The 20,608-nt window shown below is 31.0% G+C and overlaps 2 protein-coding genes across 2 annotated transcripts; one reads left to right on the top strand and one right to left on the bottom strand.

Moving 5' to 3' along the window:
• Nucleotides 1-15,001: 15,001 nt before the first annotated feature.
• On the top strand, nt 15,002-16,202 carry LOC125852167 (pectinesterase-like). Its single transcript, XM_049531894.1, has 3 exons — nt 15,002-15,026; nt 15,105-15,428; nt 15,508-16,202. The coding sequence occupies exons 1-3, from the start codon at nt 15,002-15,004 to the stop codon at nt 16,200-16,202; spliced, it is 1,044 nt and encodes a 347-aa protein (XP_049387851.1).
• A 1,951-nt stretch (nt 16,203-18,153) lies between these two features.
• Nucleotides 18,154-18,672, bottom strand: LOC125852163 (cell wall / vacuolar inhibitor of fructosidase 2-like). The gene has a single exon (XM_049531890.1). It carries the CDS (start codon nt 18,670-18,672, stop codon nt 18,154-18,156), a length of 519 nt encoding a protein of 172 aa, XP_049387847.1.
• Between the last annotated feature and the right edge of the window lie 1,936 nt (nt 18,673-20,608).

The following is a 20,608-nucleotide window of genomic DNA, read 5'->3' as shown; positions in this document are numbered from 1 at the left end:
TTGGGATTGAAAGGAGTTGTTTGTAGCTGCTAGTTTTGCTTAGTTTAGAGTTACTTGCGAGTACCTGTGGTTTTCGGTACTCACCCTTGCTTCTACACAATTGTGTAGGTTGACAGCTCTCTCAGATTCGGCTTAGTATTTTCTTTAGCAGATTGAGCTTCGGGACATACTCGAGAGGTAGCGGTTCATTCCAGACGTGCCCTTGAGTTATCTTTACTTTCAGTTTTGTTCTATTCGAGAACTATACTCTGAGACTTGTATATTTTTATTCGAATTCTGTATTTAGAGGTTTGTACATGTGACAACCAAATTATGGGTAGTGTTGAGTCTCAATTAAAGTCTTCCGCTTATTTATTATCTTTTATTCTCGTATTTCTACTTCTCTATAGTTGTGGTTGTGTTAGGCTGACCTGTCCGGTGGGAAATGGACACGTGCCATCACATCCGGATTTGGGGTGTGACACTATGAAATGTGACTATAAAAGGTAAAAATTAAAAGTTGAAACTATATAATTTAGTAAAATGTTATCCACTTACTATTATAAGTTTACCTATTATTATTAGATAGATAAGAGAAAACATTGATAAATGGGAAACAAGCTTCGTAGGAATGAACTAGTAATAGAATTGTGCAATAACTATAGTACCAATGTTTTATACATAGAATTGTAGATAAATGTAAAGTATATATTATTACCTTAAATTTAAATTTTACGCAAAATCAATGTAGTATATCTATATGTCTGTTTAAATTTAAATTATACACTTATCTTTTAACGAAAGCACTACTTATAAGAGTTTTTTTTCCCAAATGAATAATGATTATTCATGTATTGAACGTCATCAAATAACTGTTCAGTTAGATCTTAACCGTGTCTAAATATTATTTTTTAGTAAAAAACTTATCTATATATATTTCGTTTGTCATTTTCACTTGAAAATCATGAATTTTTTCACCAACTTTTGTATCAAAGTTGTGTCACATGATTGTGACTATCAACAATATAACATACCCTTTTTAAAGTATGATGATAATAATTCACTATATATAGGTAAAATAAATTGAAGTGTTCATGATAGACATTTACTAATATATATGTATTCTTATTCTTTAGCCAAAACACTATTTTTTGGATAAGGTAACGTATAGTGACTCACTCCAACTTGTATTTTGCTTGGATATTTCTCTTCAACTAATCTATATTTTGCATTATCCAACAACTCAATTCTCGAATAGGTGTAAAATTTGAAATTAGCGTGCAAGTAAAGAGTGTTTTTTCTACTATTAATATAAAGAGTGATACTATAAAAAAAGATGAAACGTTATGGAGTAAATTAACAAATCGTATTGACATGAGGGGTTAAAAAAGTAACGAGTTCAAGTATAATATAGGATGAAATGAAAGTCACGTTACTACATGTATAATGGACATAAGTATTAACACATTACTATCTTTTTTCTTCTTTGATGACTCGAACTGACAACTTTAAGATCGTACGGTGCTTAACATCTAAGCAACTCGGCTGAGAAAAAATTGTGGTGTGTGAATGAGATCGATTGTCACGTTCCGGCATAACTAACTTAGATTGGTTGCCACGTTTCGACTTAAAATTTAGATTAGTTGCCACGTTCCGGCATAAATATGGGATCGGTTGCCACGTTCTGACATGCTAACTATTTGGGTTTGGGTTCCATGAGATGACCAATGATTTGACATAAATGTGAAGTTGTTCGTAAATGTTGATATATATGCATGTGCTTATAATGTTATTTAACTTGTTTATGTTGCACCAGTGGGATAGCCGCGTGATCTTACCAGTACACTGTGGTTGTGCACTAATTCTGCACTTGCTCTTATTTTTATTGAGTACAGAGCATCTTCAAGCGGCTATTGGCAGATCTCGCTTAGTAGATTAGTGATTGTCGCTTTGAAATCAAGGGTGAGCCAATTCTTCCGGGCTACCGTGAGCTTCTCTTTCGTCTATGTCCACCATTTTCGGACTTAGACTTTTTTTTTAGCTAGTTGATTAGTTCATTAGTTGGGGGTGTATCTCTTATTGTTTAGACTTGGTTCATTGTTAGAATGTTTTGGTACATTGACTTTTAGGTTCTAGGTTATTCTTCCGCATTGATAGTTATTATTGTCAAACTTTTGTTAGAGTTTATGGGAACTCTATTTTTATTTCCTTAGTGTTGACTTAAATGCCTTAGTTTTTAGATTATTTGCTTGATTTGGGTCGTAGTAGTTGTTCTCCCACCGGAGTGTTAGTGTGGATGTCAATCACGACGGTCTGGTTTGTGACAAAATTGATATCAGAGCCTATGTTCGTTGATCTTGATGTACCAAAATGAGTCTAATAGAGTCTCGCGGAATGGTATAGGGACACCTTTACTTTTCTTTGAGAGGCTATAGGACTTTAGGAAATCTCTATTTTTCTCTTGTCTCCTTTCGTGCTATGATTTGATTCCAATTGGTATCTGACAATTCAAATTGTTATCTAACCTCATTCACTTTTCTGTTCGCAGATGGTTAATACTAGATTCAACGGCGTTAGACCCGTAGCTCCCGTCAATGCTCCGATTGAGGAATCTGCAGCGAGAGGTCGTGGTCGAGGCAGGGGTAGAGAAAAAGCTAGGGGTAGAGGTCGTGAAAGAGTAGAACCTGCTGGAAATAGAGCTCATGTTGAGAATGCTCTTATGATTGAGAACCCTCCTGGGCATTATGAAGAGATAGAGGAGAATGTTGATGTTGATGTTTAGTATTTCAGACAAGAGGGAGAGATGCAGGCTGAGACTACATGTGTTTCTCTTTTGGATCTAGTGTTAGCTCAACATATCATGTCGTTCTTAAAGAGATTGGTTGGTCCTGGAGTACTTCATTCTGCTCAAGCAACTCAAGCTCCTACTAATCCTTATGTTGCTAGCACTGCACCCAAGGTGGGTGGGACTAGAGGTAATGATGCTTTCTTCCGTCCTTTGTTGGGTTCTGTTATGACTGGTGTTGACAGCAAATTTTGGACCTCCACAATATAGATTAATCATCGAACTTCTTAAATTTCAAACAAATTGAAATAATTAGTTTATTGCATTCAAAATATTTTTCAAGTAAATTTAGTCGCTTTTATAATTTCTAAATAATAAATATGTTTTCTTACATAGTTTTATATATAATTAGTACATTTTATAAATATTCGAAAATCATTGCAAAAAAGATTTTGTTTTTGTTCAAATAGTTTATTAATTAGCTTAGTTAAGTTATATTTTATATTTGTGAATTAATTAGTTTAATTAAGAAGCTCGTTAATTAATTAATATAATTCATCTTATTTTAATTTTAGGCCGACTTCATCTAATTGCACCATGTGACTATTTTCTTAATTCGAATTGACCATATTCTTTGCTTTATTTTCAAGACCCAATTCAACAACTCAATTCCTAACCCAAACCCACTCTTAAATTCCTACAACTTATATCAACAACCCACAAAATAACCCAGTCCAACACATACAATAAATAAGAGCAACACAATACCAAAACCTACCCCTACACTATCCTTCTTCTCCAGCAACGTTCAACAAACCTAGACGCATACGAGCAGCAGCCCAGCGAGAAGAACCAGTCCAAATTGCAACTGAATCCAGCAAGAAAACATGAATAACTCCAGCAAATTGAGGCCCAGAACTCCAAGTCAGCAACGCGATCCAAATCGCGACCCGAGTCCAATAATTCACAGTGTTAACTCCAGCTTTCAACGACAATCTCAGCACGTCAACATCGCAACAACAGAGCGGCAGGCATGCGTTTTCTTCCCCTTCCTCTTCCGAAATGGGTCAGAATCCTCAGAAAAAGAGTGTCGTCCCAAATTGGTGAAAAGATTGGGAGTTTTGAATTTGGGAATAGATCCAATTCCCTCCCATTTTTCCCCCTATCAACTCAAAAATCTCCTCTATTTAAAGATCCTCTTTATTCTTTATTGGTGTGGGTTTTCTTTGGCTGGCAGAGGAAGAGGAAAAAGGGAAAACAGAGAAAAGATTGGAAAAAGGGGTAGAAAAAAGGTTGGGAAAAATAGTAAAAAAAATATATAGAGAAAGGAACAGAAATATAGTTTATACCATAGTTTATTTCGAGTATAGCAAATAGGCACGAAGGAGTTTCTAGCTGGTTCATTGTTCGTAGGAGTTTGTCGTAGTTCCGTTATTGGTAGAACTCGCTGCTCCTCTGCTCGTGTTGTCTCAGCTCGCTGCCCTCGAAAAGGTGAAATGCTTTCTCCTTTATAATGTGTGTCTCTTTTCCATCTTCGAGATGAGATTCTTGTGTGTTAAATACTTAATGTTGCTTGTAAGTTCTGTTTTAAGTGCATTCTGCTCTTTGGGTTACTATAATTTTCTGTCATTTTGCTTTCCTTCCGATCATGACATCGAATGGGGTCCATTGTTAGTAAAGTCTTTGCTTAACATGCTATGGTATTGGTTGATTCGTTGATCCATTCTTTTATTTGTATAGTAATTTGATTGGTTTTACTCTTAATGTTTAGCATTTTGATTAGGATCTGGATAACATGAGTTGTGTCACTTGTTTTCCTCACTGTTTGTTTTCACTTTGAGTTAATACAATATGAACGCAGTTGCCATTTTGATGACTTATATTTGGTTTCATATGGTTTGATTGTTGTCCATGATTGGTTTGATATAACTCGTGATACCATGTTCATATATCATTACTATTGTAATGCGTCCATATAGCTAAGCTCATCTTTTATCTTTCCGAAAGTCATGCTTCCCTTTGTTATAATCTGAAACTTTTTGTTATAATCTGAAAGTTTTGCTTTGAACAAAACTTTTTTTTTGTCGTTTGGCTTACTCATTTATTTGGTTTTACTACTCAACAAAGTCAGTCTCTGAGATTTTTGTGTCCATTTTTATTTATTTGTGCTCATAGGCATGTTTAGTGGGGTTAAAGGAGTTTGCCTTGTTTAGTTTGTTTGAATATAATAATGGGTTTCTTCAAAAAAAAAAAAAAAAAAATAATAATAATAATTTTGCCTGCTTTCCTTTATATGTAGCATTCTGTCAATTAGCATGATAAAATAACATTATTAGGTTCCATTTAGTAGAGTCATTTTAATCATAGCATAATGTGTATTATTTGTTGATTATAGAGCATGGCTTCCAATTTACCATCCAGTTTGTTGTTTATTGATTTTAATGTAGCTTTCCTCTTAAAATGAGCATATACAAGGTGTCTTTCTAATTGGTAGTATGGCTACTTTGTCAACTGACTTTAATAGAATAAGGCTTTCTTACTGTTAAGTATGTGTTTTCATCTTTTCTTAACCTGTGCTTTTCCCTGAATTTCATTTAGTCACTGGTAATGGCTTTTTGTTGCCTTGAATTGCCTAGCTTACCTCCTCATAAATTGAAATCATGTCTTAATTGCTTCCTTACTTCGAATACTAACATTTTGCCTTCTTTCGTGTGTTGTATGAACCTTTTCGAGTCCAAACAGACTTCTGTTCCTTACATTTTCGAGTCGAGCCATAAAGGCTCTATTTTATCGTTTGAGTCAGCCAACAGAGGATTGAAATACAGGTTCGAAAAGTTGAAATACAAGGCTGGAATGAAAGCAAATAGGCCCAAAGCCTTTAATGATTTTTAGCAAGTCAGGTGGTTCAAAAGTGGGCCAAAGCCCAATGAGATAAGATCAGAAAATTGAAGGAGAGCAAATGGCCCAAAAGGCCAATTTAATTGGATTTGGGCCATAGTCCAAGTCGAAATATTTCTTTTCCCTCTATTATTGTTTATATTGTATTGTTTGACTAACTTTGATTATCTTATGGTTTAATTTAAGAGCAACTTACAAAAATGACTATAGTTATAGGGTTATTGAAGTTCAATAGCTATAAATATGTTATTTACTAAAAATGACTACACTTTTATGTCAACTTCTAGCTGCATGTTTGTATTTTTTTATTTTTTTAATTATTTATACAATAATCTTACAATGTACTAAATAAGGTAGGTATGTTACCATAACTGCCAACCTTTTATTATGTCCCTAAATCACTCAAACTTCCATTATTAAATTACCAACTAATATTTACATATTGAATGCATATCCCGATTCATTCACATAATACAATAGTAAGTTGTATTTTCATAAATACAATATATTCACAAAATACTAATTATAAAGGTATTCATAAAATTTTGAATATAAAAGAATATTCATGTCTTTTTCTCGCTATATTTTTGTATATGTTTTTTATTTTTCTATTTATACACTAATACAGTTGTAATTACAATAACTAAATAAGAAAAATATATTACTTGTACAATTAGCATATGAATACTTTGAATTCAAATTGGTGTTTCTATTTATAAAACTTAAAGTATTAATATATCAAGTATACAAGTATTTATAAAAACTTAATGTATTAATACATCAAACAAGGTAACGTAGTACAATTTTAGCATATGAACACAACAATTTGGAAAATGCATGAATACACTATTGTTAAATAAAAAATGAATACACCAATACAGTATACATATGAATACACTGTTGTTAAATAAGAAAAATGGAAAAACAATAGAATGTGTAGGTATCAAAGTGTAAGTGTTCGGTTGTATAAAAAATTGAAAAAGCCAACAAAATGTCAATCTCTTTTTTATCAAGTTTTTCCTATAATACTATTTATAAAAATATAGTATTAATGTATCCAACTATACTTGTATTGCCTAATCAACCTTTCAAATTGGATATATTACTTATGTATCCAAATATACTTGTATTCACAAATCACTATTTCAACTTGTGTTAATATTACAATACAATTGTCTATGTATATAAGTATTATACTATATACAAATTTGACAAACAACAAAATTCCCTCTCTACACTCTCTGCTAACAATGGTAACATAATGGCTCCAGCAGTAGAGGTGACACTCATCGCAAGGAGATATGCAATTTCACCATGGAAAGAAAAGTATAAAAGCAATATAATTTATGAAAAGCAAATTCTTCAATCAAAACCCTATAAAAATAGATGAAAATAGATGTATACAAATAAAATTTTCATAAAAAGGAGGAAAAAAATCAATTAGAAAATACCTAATGAATTCAAATCACAAAAATCGCTCCTAGAATCATACAAAATGATCTTGAATTGGAAGAAATTTGGGGGAAATACAAAAAATCTTTGATATAGGGATATTGATGAAAGAGAAAGTATTGATGAGGACATAGTTAATTATAAGTGTAATAATAACTTTCCTATTTAATATTTATTTATATTAAATATATATATAAGAAAAACTGATTATTGGTATATAATTAACTTTGCTATTTATTGTATAGTTATATCCATATAACATAATAAAAATAAACTATAGCTATTTATTTTAAATGTATATTGATGTTTGCCATATTCTGTAGTTTTTCCTTAATTTAATTAAATTCCCAAGAATGGTCATTTTATTTTATTTTTCAAATTAAGGTATATATATTTTATTACTTAGTCCTTATTTTAATATTAGTCTTGTCAACACTTAATTTATGTCCAAAAATCCTCCTTAGTCCTATTTCCCTTAAGATAATTATATAATAATAATAATAATAATAATAATAATAATAATAATAAATATAGTTTAGAAATAAAAAGTGAATTGCTTTTTAATTAGTTATTATTTTCTCAAAATTAGTCAAAGTCATTTTAGTCAAATCGCCGGTCAACCGCAAGTTAGCGGGAATTCTGAGGGCCTAACACCTTCTCGGAATGTACATTGAACTTGAACCCTTTTTCAATTGATTTTATCTGTTTAAGTCTTTTGAAAACCTTAGTTTTTTCTTGATTTTTTACTAAAAAATTAAGTGGGGACTTTGTTCTTTGGAAATTCGATTTCTCTTAAATCATAGGTTTAATCAATTTTTTGAAAACTAGTCATTTTTCTTTTATCTATGTCTTTCAAGTAAAACAAAAATTGCGACTCTGTTGGGGAGTTAATTAAGTTCTAACCATAAGATTTCACTTATTTGACTGATTGTTATTAATTGCTGAATTGTTTATTTGCGTTAAACATGTTTAAATTGATATAACTGTCATTGTATTCATGGCATTTCTTATTGTGTGTATAGTATATTAATGACGGTTTCTGCATAATCGCATCCGGACTTTTTATACTCAACCCTTTTCCGGAAGGATCAGCGATTTATTGGTACGTCATGCGTCCAATGGTTGTCGTGAATTCCAGCCTAAGTTGTCCACTTGGGTTCCCGGTCTTTCAAAAGCCACTCTTAGTCAACTAGCGTAGAGCAAAATCAAATCAAAATTTTTAGTGCATTTTGAACTAGGTTGACCTAACACCCAAGGTGTGTTGGGACCATTAGAAGCTCATCTTGTGTCTATTTGGTCCATTTGCCAATAAAAAGACAATCATGCTTATGTGTTTAATTGAATGATGTATATGTCGATTTAAACAAATCAATTATCTATGGGGGTGGGGGTTAACTTACCTTTGTTTGTTTTTCTTGTAGGATGAATCCGACATGTGAGCCGTTGAGGACCCGGATGGTGACAATACCCCATCCTTATCTCCAAGTTTGGTGGAAGTTCATGAACGCTGAAGACAAGAAGAAAGTTCAAAGACACATAGTCCATCTCCTATCATTGGTAGAAATGGTGGCTTATTCCAACTGGATTGGAATAATGGTGAAGTTTTGGGTCAACGACAACATGGTATTTCGATTTGGGAAAGTAGAGTTGACTCCGACTATTGCTGAAGTTCTTGCAAGTTATGAGAGTGTCGGCATGTGCAACAAGAGGAAACACCAATCCGATACTGATCTTCTCTTTCCAAAGATATGGGGTTTTGGTGAAATTAAAGAAAAACTTGCACTTGTCAAAGCTGAGTGGATGGACAGGCTTTCCGGGTCAAATATTCCACTTCAAAAGTTGTATTATCGATTCGGACGCACAAGAGCTTACGAGAAGTTCAAAGAAGAGTTTCTCTCGAAAGAAAAATGGAAAGAAATACGCCCCCTCGCTTTTGCGATATGCCTACTTGGGACAATGGTGTTTCCCCAAGGACCAAACTACACCATCCATCCAAGTGTAGTAATAGTCACTCACGCTATTTTTAATGGAATAGGCTACGGATCTGCAAGAAAGTACTACAATTTGGCTCCCATGATCCTTGCTGACATTTACAGGGCATTGGATAGATGCAAATATGGCACACGTTTCTTTCAAGGATGCAACTTAATACTTCAATGGTGGATGATGAGACACTTGATCAAAGCTCATAATCCGACAGAACCAGATCCCTTAGAAAGACCAAACAGACTCGAAAGTCACGATTGGTGGGTGCAACGTAATCATTTCAACAGGACTCGAGGTCAAGAATTTTGGTGCCCGAGACTTCAGGGTTTGAGAGAGGAAAATGTGCAGTGGTCGATCCCATGCTTGGTAGTAACAAAAAAAATGGTGATCCGAAGTGGAAAGCCTCCCTACTTGATATTTGTTAGGTTGAGAGGAACTCGACCATATGCTTCTTCTTGAGTACTTAGACAACTAGGAGGGAAACAAGAGCTTCCTCAAATCGAAGACATGACAAGATTTGTGACGGATTATGAAAATGGCGAAGTCGCTTTTACTAAAAAGATGATTCAATTATGGAAAACTCGAAGGGTATTGGGTGAGCCGGTGCCAAATAGATTTCGTCCGGATTGTCCTAAGATTACAAGGAATGGTTAAAGAAGAGTTTCGCGGGTATGGGGCGTAGAATTGGGCACGTTATTTGGTTTGGGTTTTAAAGTAAGGGTTGAATGGATTATTATAAAGAAAAGAATTCAAGGGACCCGGTTCTTTGAAACTTTAATTAATTTGAAATTGGGGAACAAAATAAATTAATGAAACTTATGTAAATTTTATTAGCTTAGAAACTAATTATACACTCTAATTTGCAATATTATGTATCTTATCAAATTTTTATGCCTCCAGATACGTCCAAATACATGTATTTCAAATACATATGGTCAAATTTAGATGTAATTTGTCTAGATACATTGTATCCATGTGGATTCGCGTGTATCCGGGATACATAGCAAATCTCGCTCGCCTGCCTTGCCTCTCTCCCATCTTACTCGCCACTCTCCCATGTATCTGGGATTTCAGATACATGCGAATCACTCTAGATACATACAAATACATGTATCTAGTGTGATTCACATGTATCTGTGATACATACGAATCTCGCTCGCCTCTCCGCCTATTTTTGTGTACCTGAACAAGATAATGTAGGAAACTCTTAATTAGTGCTAAGATACATAATATTTTTGAAAATATAGATAATACTAGTATAAATGGTAGTGAAGTACAATTATATAATTTTCCCAATAAATAATGCTTATACTTAATTTCTAAGCTTCTTAATTTTAACAATATGAAATAATTACTTTGTTATGGACTAGCTACTTTTAAATAAAAGTACCAATTACGTCAACCAATTTGTAAAATTAGTTGATTTTTAAGAAAAGATCGATGTTTAATTCAAATATAATTATTTTAAATTGTTGCAAATTGAAAAGGCTTAAAATTAACTAAACCGTGGAGTCAAAATTGGGTGTTCAATAATGTTTCATACGGAAAAATTAGAAAACTTTAATTTCCACTATATCTACTTTCCAATATGCATTTTCCCAGTGAACTGTTTGGTGAAAAACAAATTCAAAAAAAATGTTCTATAGCACAAATATCCCATTAATTCGCAGTGAAAAATCTTTATTCTAATAGGGTTACATAACCTTCAATAAAAGTATGTACCACATATTAATATGATTTTCTTAAGTTGATTAACACTTATTTTGAACACTGAAATCTTTTCCGCAAATTTAGATCTATTTTTTTCAATTTGAGGCCGACTTCTTAATATACCAACAAGGGTGAGCCGATGGACAACACAATATTAAAGAAAATTATTCAAAATCTCCGAAGAATTCATCTAAGTTAATTGACATAATTGTTAATGACCACAATAATAATAAGAAAACATGTACACAAACAGTTAAATAAGACAATTGAACTTCAGTTCATATTCAATTATTTACAGGCTGAGAATCTGTTTGGACTAACTTTTTCAGTTTTGACTTATAAATGAATCATAAGTTACAAATTCTAATTTATGACTTTTTAGCTTATTTTAACTCATAATTCAATCATTTGCTTAAGTTGCTGCTTTATTATGACCCCTTTGACTAAATATTAACTTCCTTTTCATGAACTTGACAGTGGCTTTACAGAAGAAAAGACATATGTTGGGCTTCAACCCAATGGACTCGAACAATAGTATCACATGTAAAATAATAATAAGCAGAAAATAAAAATACTATAATCAACATGAATGATGAATATGGAGGCAAAAGAAATAAAAAGACAAATAACTCGTAAAGAAATGACTATTTTTATTGCTTTCAACTTCTTCTCTATGTATCTAAATTCGAGTGAAACTACTATGTGTTTTTGAAAGCTACTTCATTCAATTTCTTTAGCTCATTTCATTCAACTCCTTCGGTGTTGAGTTTAAAGCTAGGATAGCGAGATTTTATATGATTTTCAAACTCTCTCAAAATTTATTTTTAAGTGATTCGAGACTTGATATAAATCTAATGTGTAAATTCATAAAATTCACGAGCTTTCTAAGTAATGGCCCAAATGCTACAAAAACCAAGAAAATGAAAATGACATTTGGCTTTCAAGGAGAAGTAAAAATGACATTCTTTTTTAATTAATTTCCAATATTATTAATTAGATATATTTTGTCTTAAATTTCAACACGATCATAGATCAAATTATTTCAACTAGTACAATCTATGATGTTTTTTCACTAAAGTAACATAATTAAGTTTTCTAACGGAAAAATTGAAAACTTTCACCCTAGTAACACAAAAGTCACTACTACTAAAAAATCATCTTTCGATTGATGATGTATAATGTCATAATTATGTGATCATTGATCTATTTAAAGTTGGAATAACTATAATTAAATCACTATACAAGTCACACTAAATATATTCTCAAGAATATTATGTACAATGTCAGAAATTAAGAAATAAAATTGTGATTTAGTATACTATGAATAGTACACCTAAAGATCATCATCTCAATGATACTGTTTCGACAATTAAGGACGATCACCCATATCTCACATTTTATATTGTTTTAGTAAATAACACTTTAGATAATTCTATGACTTGTATTTTACTAGGATTAAAGAAACTATTTAAACACAACCTCTATATTTGTATGACGGAGTTGATGCAGCTGGTGGTGTTGGTGGTGGTCCTTGCCATGCTAAATTAGTAGTACTATTAGTAGCTAAGCTAGAAAAAAGACAATTAAAAGGAGGATGGGAGGTGGGGGTGATGACATGATATGGAGGATATACATTTACTATTATTTTCCTGTTATCTTCGATTTTATTATTGTTGTTGTCTAATTTACTTTGATTATCATATTATTGATTATTGTTACTACAATTTTCACCATTTTATTCTATATGGCCTTCGACTTCATTTTTTTTTTCATTTTTAAAAATGATTTTGTTATTCTCAACTTGAGTCAAAGGTCTATTAGAAACAGTCTTCTTACCTTCATATTATCCGAATCAACTCTTTAAATGATCAAAATTGCTCAAATGATACCTAAAAAAATATTTAAGCCTAGTAGTACAAAAGAAAAGATACTATTTTATCTTCTTTTTTCCCCCGCAATTTTGGTATTATAATTTTCATGTGACCAATAGTTTTCTTTAGCCAATTTTGACATTTTACTTTCATGTGACCAATTATAGTTTCTTCTTGGCTAGAAACAAATGCATATTAGGTAATTTTATATATATCAATATTATTAGTGTTTTATTTAGTACTTGGGATTGAGTGTTATTTAGACACTTCACTAGCAATAGGGTCAATTGAGGTAATTGAAAGCAACAAGTAACAAATTAATTAAATCTTGGTTGCTATCAATGACCAAAGTTCAATTTGAGCTTTCAAATCCTTAGCAACGTTATACTAATTAATTAGAATTTCCCTATGAAATGTGACTATAAAAGTTAAAAATTAAAAGTTGAAACTATATAATATAGTAAAATGTTATCCACATACTATTATAAGTTTACCTATTATTATTAGATAGATAAGAGAAAACGTTGATAAATGGGAAACAAGCTTCGTAGGAATGAACTAGTAATAGAATTGTGAAATAACTATAGCACCAATGTTTTATACATAGAATTGTAGATAAATGTAAAGCATATATTATTACCTTAAATTTAAGTTTTACGCAAAATCAATGTAGTATATCTATATGTCTGTTTAAATTTAAATTATACACTTATCTTTTAACGAAAGCACTACTTATAAGAGTTTTTTTTCCAAATGAATAATGATTATTCATGTCTTGAACGTCATCAAATTACCGTTCACTCAGATCTTAACCGTGTCTAAATATTATTTTTTAGTAAAAAACTTATCTATATATATTTCGTTTGTCATTTTCACTTGGAAATCATGAATTTTTTCACCAACTTTTGTATCAAAGTTGTGTCACATGATTGTGACTATCAATAATATAACATACCCTTTTTAAAGTATGATGATAATAATTCACCTATATATAGGTAAAATAAATTGAAGTGTTCATGATAGACATTTACTAATATATATGTATTCTTATTCTTTAGCTAAAACACTATTTTTTGGATAAGGTAATGTATAGTGACTCACTCCAACTTGTATTTTGCTTGGATATTTCTCTTCAACTAATCTATATTTTGCATTATCCAACAACTCAATTCTCGAATGGGTGTAAAATTTGAAATTAGCGTGCAAGTAAAGAGTGTTTTTTACTATTAATATAAAGAGTGATACTATAAAAAAAGATTAAACGTTATGGAGTAAATTAACAAATCGTATTGACATAAGGGGTTAAAAAAGTAGCGAGTTCAATTATAATATAGGATGAAATGAAAGTCACGTTACTACAAGTATAATGGACATAAGTATTAACACATTACTATCTTTTTTCTTCTTTGATGACTCGAACCGACAACTTTAAGATCGTACGGTGCTTAACATCTAAGCAACTCGGCTGAGAAAAGAGAAAGATTACGAAATTGTACTAAAAAAATTCTTAGATTTTTTTATCCGCGATCAACTACCTAAAGGTTAATATGACTTTTTGGCGCATCGAGCAGTTCTCGTCACTGACGGAGACAAAAAAAATTATTAAGAAATTCAAAATATGAAAATTTAAATACGAAACGATTACAAGAGGATACATCGAAGGCAAAAACAAAAGGAGAGACTAATGCTTTAATTTACGCTTTCATGTTGTCATTTATAACATGTAATTCCTTCCCATTTTCCCTACTCCATCTAGTTCTTTCAGAATTTCTTGTGCATTTTAGGTGAAAAATAACTTCGAAAAAAAAACAAAAAATAATATCTTCTTGATATCTTAAAAAGCCATTTGTTTTGGAGAATATTACAGAAGTTAAAATATCATTTTAAAAGAAATGAAGAAAGTACAAAATTGTATCTTCACAAAATTAAAATGTCATAAAAGTCACAAGTTGATTCCCTCCGAATAAGAAAAGATAATAAGAAGAAAGCAATATCATAACTAAACTAAGAATTAAAATGTTACTACAATTACATATTACCTAGGTAAGTAATTGTACAAATGGTAGAAAAATTCAATTCAACGAAGATGACATTTAGTTGTCAAAAAAGAGAGCCTTTAAAAATGACATTTTACAATAAAAACATGCAAGAAAAAGTATGCCTTTATTACAATATAAAGGAGGGGGATTTTGTTAAGCTTTGACAATACTACAATATTAAGAAAGAGTAGAACTCTTCCACTACCAAGAAGAATTGCCGTCTGCTCGTCACCTTCAGTGACTCAAAGAATTTCACTTCTTTTCTAATCATCATCTTTGCAATGGCCATCACAGATAGTTTTTACGGTATCCATCTTTCATATATCTAGATTATAGTAATTCTTGTCCATAAGCTCATCAGATTTTTAAAATTTTTTAATGCAGGAAATATAATGACGTTGTTTGTCGCTACAACTATAGTTGTATGTGTTCAAAGCCAATTGATAACGGAAACACCTTATAATGTGGTTGTATCTAAAGATGGGACCGGGAATTTTAACACAATTGCTGGAGCAATAATGGCGGCCCCTGATCACAGTGTCAAGCCATTCTTCATACAAATTAAGAAAGGCACGTATGAGGAATATATTAGAGTTGATAAAAAGAAGACTAATATATTCCTGATTGGAGAAGGGATGGATACTACGATTATAACGGGTAATAGAAGTTTTGTCGACGGCAACAAAACCTATGATACCGCAACCGTTGGTAAGTCCCTCTCTCTATATATACATGAATTTTATTAATTTTAATGAATTATAATTGTTTCTTCTTATTTAATTTGCAGGGGTCGCTGGCAATGGTTTCACAGCCCAAGACTTAACTTTTAGGAATAATGCAGGACCCATAAAGCATCAGGCAGTGGCATTACGAGTTGACGCAGATTTGGTGTCCTTTTATAAATGTCGATTCGAAGGGTATCAAGACACCTTGTATGTGAAAATGCAACGTCAGTTCTTCCGAGACTGTGAAATCTATGGCACTATAGATTTCATATGTGGTGACGCAACAACCGTGTTCCAAAACTGCTTGATTGAAGCCCGCATTCCAATGGCGAAGCAATATAACACAATCACAGCGCAACACAGAGAGGTTGAGGACGTTGAAAGTGGGATTGTGCTTCAAAATTGCACTATTAAGGCTACCCACGATTTGGAGAAATTGAACAACGTCACGACATATTTAGGTCGGCCATGGGGTATATTTTCTAGGACTGTGATAATGGAAAGCTATATTGATACATTGATAAATCCTAGAGGATGGGTTGAATGGATCGAATCAACAAATAAATCCGTTGTTAGCCGCCGGCCATATTATTTGGAGTACAAGAATAGAGGACCGGGTGCTGTTACAAAGGGACGTGTAACATGGGCATCCGTCACTACAGATCCGAATATTGCATCAAACTTTACGGTTAGACAATTTATAAAAGGTGGCGAGTGGATTCCCGCAAACATTCCACGTTACTTAGATTTATCATGAACAACATTAAGTTGTATTGTATTCCTACTAGTTATCCGATTACAAAAATAGTACTACTATGTACCTACTTGTTATCCGATTATCTAATTTTAAATTCCGTCTTCAAGTAATTTATTGTTGCAAGACACCAAATAAGCTCGTTAGAATGACTCTTAGGATGACCAAGAGAAACATAACTTAAAAAATGAGTGTTCATTTTTATGCATTATTTCTGAATGAATAGAGTCACGGGCTTAAACAACCAAAACACTTAGAAAACCAAATAAGTAAGGCTACTTTCGTCATTTTAAGCAAATATAGCAGAAAAGAAAACTGAGGTAAAAATAAAACCAAAATAAAACCAATTATTTGGCTGATATTTTGGGTTTTGAAGTAAGGGCTGAATGGATTTATTATTAGAAATAAAATAATCAACGGACCTGGTTCTTTGAAACTTTAATTAATTTGAAATTGGGGAACAAAATAAATTAGTGGAATTTATATAAATCTCATTAGTTTAGGAGTTAATTACTTAGATACACTCTAATTTGCAATATTACTTATTCTACAAGATTTTGGTGCCTCTTGATACGTCCAGATTCATGTATTTAAGATATATGGGGTCAAATTTAGATGTAATTTGTTCTAGATACATTGTATCCAAGTGGGTTCACATGTATCTGGATACATAACAAATCTCGTTCGCCACTCTCCCATGTATTTGGTATCCCAGATACATGCGAATAGAGGCGAATATAGGATTTTTCGAACATGGGTGCCCCAAGTAAAATGTATTGAAGTGAGAATTGATCCTTAATCCTCAAGGTCAAAAGCTCAACATGTAACCATGTGAACCATTTAGACTTCTTGTAGTACGGGTGCAAAAATATAATATTATACAAAATATTAAAAAATATACATATAAAATATCTAATTTTACGAAGAGACCACGGTGCGGGTGCCCTATTTTTTGGCTGTAAATTCGCCACTGCATGTGATCAATCATTCCAGAGACATACAAATATATGTATCTAGTCTATATTTAGTGTGATTAGCATGTGTCTAAGATACATACAAATCTTGCTCGCCTCCCTCCCTTATCTCGCTTGACTCTCCCACTATTTTTGTGTTTCGGGGAGCAAAAATACATGTATCTAAGTATAAGATACATAGGAAACTCTTAATTGATGGTAATATACATAATATTTTAAACGTATAGGTAATAATAGCATATATGGTTGTGAAGTATGTCTAATTATGTAGTTTTCTCAATAAATTATGCTTATAATTAATTTCTAAGCTTCTTAATTTTAACAATATAAAATAATTATTTTGTTATAGACTAGTTATTTTTAAAATAAAAGTACCAATTACATCAACTAATTTGTAAAATTAGTCAAAATTTGGTAAAACGATTTTCCAAATCTTTAAAAAGAATTATATATATATATATATAATGGAAAAATTGTTTTGAAAATGATTTTGAAAGTATATTTGATTTTAAAATATAATAATTTCATATTGTTTGAAATTCAAGAAGCTTAAATTAATTAAATTGTGGGACCAAAATTGGATATCAACAATGTTTCATAAGGAAAAATTAGGAAGCCATATGAAAAAATTAGGAAGCTTTCCACTATTTCAATGAAAATATGCTTCTCAATATGCATTTTCCCACCCCACTAATATAAGGGGCCGGCTGCTGGTTCGTGCCTTATCGGACATGAGCCGTTACCGGGCCGGCCTTAATGAGCTGAAACCAGATGGGCCGGCCCAATTGACAGGCTTAAGAGACTAGTACTAGTTTTGCTTTACTTTTTTTTTTCTTGCTGCTTAAAGAGAATGCAAATTACAGATTTTTGAATTGATTTACCAAACTCAATGTTAAATCAACAAATAACTCATAAAATAAACTTTAACATACCATTATGTAGTCATGACATCATCTTATAAATTTTAATACATTTACAAATTAATTGCTGAATTGCTTTACCAAACTCAAGGTTAAACCAACAAAATTCATCAAATCTTCACTTTTTGATTTTGTTGGGGATGTCCTAATAGGTGGTTCAGTAAATGATTCTTCACAAGTATCTGCACAACTTACAACAGCAGAAACAGTAATCTTTGCCCCAAAAAAGTCATTTGCATCGAAATCTTTAATTGCTGTTGTAGCAACATCTATTGCACTATCATAATTTTCCTTACAAATTTGAAGGCATTGTATGAGAACATGTTCTTTTGCTTGCTCTAGTAGATTTGCAACTTCATTGTAAATATTTTTTGCCTTTGTTAAACATTGTTGAAGTAGAATACGTACTAAACCTTTTTTATCAGCAGAAGAGCTCTTAGGATCCGCTCTAAGAGCATTGATACAAACTTTAAAATCACTAGACGTTCGACAAACATCTTCTATCAAATCTCCCGATGAAAATGTTACAAAAGAAAAAAAAAGCATGAAAATCACTGTTAATGCTTTTAAGGAATTCATCTTCACAAGTACATATGTATATTAAGTCATATGTCAAGTGCTTCTTATAGCTAGAATAGAATATTCATATTTATTTCTTTTCCATAAAAGATCATGTAGATATTATTGAGTCAAGATTGTGGTAATTATATCATTTCCTTTTGAAAACTAGTATTAGTAAGTATCCTCTTTTAATTTAGGCATGCAAATAGTCTATTAAAGTTAATTCACTCTAAATATAATTTTCAATCAATTTTTTTCTTAATCTGACAACTAACTAAGTACAATATAATATGGAAAAGAAAGTGCAAGTTATCAATTATGTTTTGTGAAAGGAAAAAAAAAAGAATTGTCAATATTTCGTACACTCATATTATTTTTTATCACTTATTACTTAATTTTAATTTTAATATGTCAGTGATATGTTTAGATGTAAAATTAGAAAATTTATAACCAATAATACGTTGTTATTTTGTTTTCTTTTAATTTTTATTTTTTACATTCATGTTTCTTTTTGAATATATTAAAACAATTTTTCAAAAAATAAAAGTGAATCCAACAAATAATAATAAAAAATTCAAAAAAAATGGTCATACAAAGAAGGTAACAAGGAAATTTCGATGGAGGCATCTATTAGAAAACAAGAAAATACTTTGTTATTAGCAATTTATCAAAATCAGATGATTAAAATGTTAGTAAAATAATTAATATATCTCACTAATAATAATATTAATCATATTATTTATTTTATTCTACCTATAAGTAGTAGTAATATTTAATAACTTCTTCTTCATTTGCCATTATTTTGATATCAGACATTGATTATATTTATTATATTGCCTTAATAAGCTTTTCCTAATAAGGAAATTTGGAGCTGTCAAACAGTTTTTTCAACTTAAAACCGGTCAATAACATATTTTCAACTTAAAACTGGTCAATAAACATATTTTCCTCGGATGCATTTTAATCGATGAATTATTCTTAAAGATAGTGTCATAGACACGCCTTAAGCTATTTTCGTGATTTTCAATATTTTCCACATAAAATATATTTTATATTTAGAGCTGTATTAAAACCCCATATGCGATTTTCTTTTTTCTTAAAATGATGATAACAAGAAATTTTGTTTTCCTTTGAAAATTTTTGACCAACACTAAATGTCTCATCAAACAGTGCTGTACCATTACCTCAGTATTTTTCACAAACTTGAAATATTAAATACAAATTAAATTAGTAGTTATATTCTTCAAATTAATGACCCATATACATTGCATATGAAAAAATGTTAACTAATTGAAATGATAAGCTATTAGAAGGAATAAAATAAGGAAGACTAAAGCCAATATTTTAACTCATTGAATGATTAGAAATTTGACAGAAGAACATATATATATATTATGACTGAAAAGATAAATAATATTTCTTGTGAGATGTCATAATCAATGTAGCTATAACTTATCATTTAATTAATGAAAAATCGATTAATCATGTTATTAATTATAATAAGTATATACTTATATGATTTGAAATTTTGTTTTCAAGCAATTTATAATTACGTTGCCATTATATTGCCCAATTAATTGATTGACCATTTAATCACTAGAAAATCATGATTATACACAAAAACTCCAACTCTTCTCTATTGAGAGAGTTATGTTGTCTCGAAATGATATATGAATGTTTTCGTAATATCCTTGATCTAGATCTTAATTTTGATACACCAAAAAACAAGAGATTTTTTTGGTATCTCTTAAATACTCTATTTTTGTTTTTTGAAATACACAGTTATCAATAAAAAGTGATAATTTTTCTAGAGGTTGATTGTGCAAATGATAAAAAACAAAAAATAATTTAATATTTAGTTAAAATATAAAACAAAATATTAATAATCTCCTTTTGTAAAATTGCCAAGAGTCTAGTAGTACTAGCACTTTATTTTTCACATGCATATCAGTTT

Source organism: Solanum stenotomum, unplaced genomic scaffold (genome assembly GCF_019186545.1).
Source record: "Solanum stenotomum isolate F172 unplaced genomic scaffold, ASM1918654v1 scaffold32768, whole genome shotgun sequence".
NCBI classification, from domain to species: domain Eukaryota; kingdom Viridiplantae; phylum Streptophyta; class Magnoliopsida; order Solanales; family Solanaceae; genus Solanum; species Solanum stenotomum.
The sequence above is the reverse complement of the archived record's forward strand: the minus strand, read 5'-3'. Positions and strand labels throughout refer to the sequence as shown.